The sequence below is a fragment of the Atractosteus spatula genome, chromosome 11 (assembly GCF_055471065.1).
Source record: "Atractosteus spatula isolate fAtrSpa1 chromosome 11, fAtrSpa1.hap1, whole genome shotgun sequence".
In the NCBI taxonomy this organism is placed as follows: domain Eukaryota; kingdom Metazoa; phylum Chordata; class Actinopteri; order Semionotiformes; family Lepisosteidae; genus Atractosteus; species Atractosteus spatula.
The window spans coordinates 41,607,146-41,610,580 of record NC_142716.1 but is presented as its reverse complement, the minus strand read 5'-3'; the positions used below and the strand labels follow the sequence as shown (position 1 = coordinate 41,610,580).

Genomic DNA, 3,435 nt, shown 5'->3' with positions numbered 1-3,435 from the left:
GAATGTATTTATGATATTTTGTTCAATTCATTGCTCATGGCATATGGTCAAATAGAGCGGTGCCAAATTTAACGTAACCATGGGAGGCTACATACAGTAAGTGTCCCTCTGGATACTTAGTCTGAAATGTTCAGAGCTAATAGGATAGAATCGTATCGCTTCAAGTAGTTTGTGGGAAAAAAAAAAAGTCCGGCGTGTGATGGGATCAAGTAGGATAAAGCTAGGAAGGTGTCTGCGATAAAACGTCTTTGAGAGGCAGTGCAAGGGGTCAAGTTTCAGCGATGTCTGTCCACAATAGTAGGTGTGAAAGACACGTGTCTCCTTGTAAATGAAATGTCAAGGATAGAAAATGAGCGGACATCCTCTCCAAAGCATCATATAAAGCACTGAATAAAGGGAAATAAAACTCAAGAAGACAGCCAACTCTTACCAAAGTCGTTTTAGTGGTTTACTTTTAATTTCTTTACTGGCATTTTACTACATGAATATAAAGAATAAATAGCAGGTACTCTTAATTTACATGATTAATCATTCAAATTTACCTCTATATTTACAGCTCTCGCAGCTGCAGAATTACACTGTAATTTATATATTGCCGTCTGAGGTCCATAAAACCACTTTTTCCGAAGAATGGAAAATAGCTTTAAAGTCCTTCAATAAACGTCTTTTTTGCTTCGCAATGCGAAGTGCTCTTCAATATAAATATAAAGATATATACATTACAACCAGGATATTTTTCCCCAAATACAGTAGACGCTGGTTATGAATAATACTGACCTTTTTACAGGTATGTCATTAAATGGCACCACATATACATAAAATATACATTCCTACACTCGGCAGTGCATATAAAAATAACCATGTAGCTATTATTTATATTAAAAGTTCATTTCAGTTCGAGCAGGAGCATTTGCATTCTGAGATAATAGGGTACTGAATTGGTATCCAAGCGCATTTCTGCCCTGTTTTTCGCTGCAGGCACCTCCATCTCAAGATCGTAAAATGGGCCGATTTGGCAGGTTTGCAAACCATCCCTTCTGGAACAGAACAAGACCTCTTACTGTAGCAACTACCCACTTTCACATAGCGCGGCCAGAATCTGTTCCCGAGGTCGTTCCACGTATAAACAACTGGGCAGAACGCGTAGGACCACAGCCACAGTTGCAGCCTTCTTCTAAGTTTTTTACTCGGTTTGTGCTTCTTGCCATGCAGAAAGTCAAAAAATTCCATGGATTTGATCTCTTTAGGCATTGCCCCGGTAGGCTTTTGCCTAAGTTCCAAATCAGCCAGTTCATCGTTCCCAGTGTATTTGTCCTCTGGGGGAGATACAGACATATAGTGAGAGTCAAAGTTGCTGCCCAGTATACTTCTCAGTTCGGTCTCGTTAAGGTCCCTTTCCTTAGGGTCAAATACAGGGTCCGGGTGTTCTATAAGCTCCACAATTGGTAAATTGTCACTGGGAATGGGACGGAGGTGATAGTAATGTTGGCACATTCCTTCTTCTATTGTAAGACCGAGGGACAAAACCAGTACATACATAGCTATAAAATACTGTGACTGATGCATCTTTCACAAACGTGAAGTAAAAAGTTACAAAATATGATATAATAATCCTTAGAAATCTGAAGCAGGCATCCAGTCAGTTCGTAGATTAGGAGTCAGAAAAGAGCCAGATCCTTTGTAATTCTTCGCTGCAAAAGGCAAAAGCTGGTACCATAAAGTTATCTCTTGTCCCACCGCTCCTCTCTTTTAATGTTCTTAAACTTCAGGTAGTTGCTTGCACCATAGCAACCAGTGACTCTAGGAAGAGTAATTGAAACTAGTAAGTCCAAGGATACAAACCTTCTGTCGTATGACAACAGAGTCCATGGCAGGGGTGACTTAATGATCCCTTTTAAATTTTCAGAAAAGATAGAAAAAAGTGTACACATTGACTTTTCTACATATAATTCGTTTGTGGCAGCATCAAAAAGCCTCTGTAGACTCTGTCTCTTGCTTAGTTGTTTTTACTTTCACGCGTCGTACCAGCTTCAGTCCTTCAGCACTCAGTTTTAAGTCCAGAGGTCTCAGTATTAGCATGTTTTCTCTTTTTCTTTTGCTGGAAGCCAAACTGAAAATTACCTGGCTCGTCCGATTTATCCACACGGGCTGTGATGTAATCCATAAACCCATTCTGGATGTAGGTTTGTTGCCAGAGATCCCCGACACCTCCTTCTCTCTGGGGGCGGGGGTGGGGTGGGGATAAGGGGTGGTCGGTCTTGGGTGTCGGAGCTCCGAATTAGATCAGTTGGATTTTGCACGCCCTCTACTGGGAGATACGCGTTCTTGTAGTCTCATTGTAAAAGAAACCTCCCGCTACAATCACCACCCCACATTTCTGGCTTGTGGTAAGCAGAACAAAAAGGACTGGATTAGTTTTACTGATATTTTTATTATTTAGTCTGAAAGGGAAGGGAACATTTCTCTAACAAAAACAGGGCATGAAATGTTCATCATGAAAACTATTACTTATATATATAGTTTTATTTGGGCATTTTAACTGCGTCAAAACTTGTTTGGAGTAATATAGAAATACTATTTTCGCAGCATTCTTATTCTTAATGTTTTTAATTGAGTTTTGTACATAAAGAATCCCCAAACGTCTCCGAAGACAATTCTGAATAAGCATGTAGCAGTAGCCAAGGACTTGATCGGTCAGGCAGGTCACATTTGTTTTACAACATCTTTATTTAAATGTCATACCACTCAACTCAATTGCTGTCAATAAATCACATGCTACCAAAATTGAGAACGTGTTGACTTTTTGTATTGAATGCACCAGTGTGCGTTTTCTTGTACCGATAAACTGTGGAACTGGGGTTTTACGAGGCGCCTGTCCCAGAGCTTAGTGGAGCCAGAATCCTGGGTGTTCGGCTCCTGCTATATTTACGCGTCCCTGGCCTCTATATATCACTAAAAGGTGCACATCATCGCCCTCCTTCTCTAGCTATTGTCTCTAAAGGCATCTCATGCAGTGGTGAGCGCATTTTCTTTCAGCAGACTACTATAAAAAGGAACGCTTGTTTCGTATAGACAGAATGAGAAGTTAAAGGCAAATGGGGAGGATGTGTGTGTACCTACATTTTCTTTTGCGGACGTTATACTCAAGGTTAATATCCAGTAAGTGTTGGGTATAGGAGCGATAACTCCATGTTAGTAAAGATCTTTCCAATATATGCAGAACTTCCCTACTCATCGTGGGACACAGAATAAGAGCACAAGAGGGGGTGAAAGACCAGGATCACAGTAGTCGGAATTTCAGTTTTCTGGCAGGAGTTATGGTCATGCCTAATGCGTAAACAGTGCTAGTGGGAGGAAAACATCAACAACAACAAAACAATGCCAGGAATTTTTGTAACTGTGCCCATTAAGACAGATGTCAATTAAGATAAATCT

At 40.4% G+C, this 3,435-nt stretch overlaps 1 protein-coding gene across 1 annotated transcript; it reads right to left on the bottom strand.

The window, feature by feature from the left end:
• Positions 1-473: 473 nt before the first annotated feature.
• Positions 474-2,078, bottom strand: nog3 (noggin 3). The gene has a single exon (XM_088927801.1). The coding sequence runs from the start codon at positions 1,564-1,566 to the stop codon at positions 892-894; it is 675 nt and encodes a 224-aa protein (XP_088783927.1). The 5' UTR covers positions 1,567-2,078; the 3' UTR covers positions 474-891.
• Between the last annotated feature and the right edge of the window lie 1,357 nt (positions 2,079-3,435).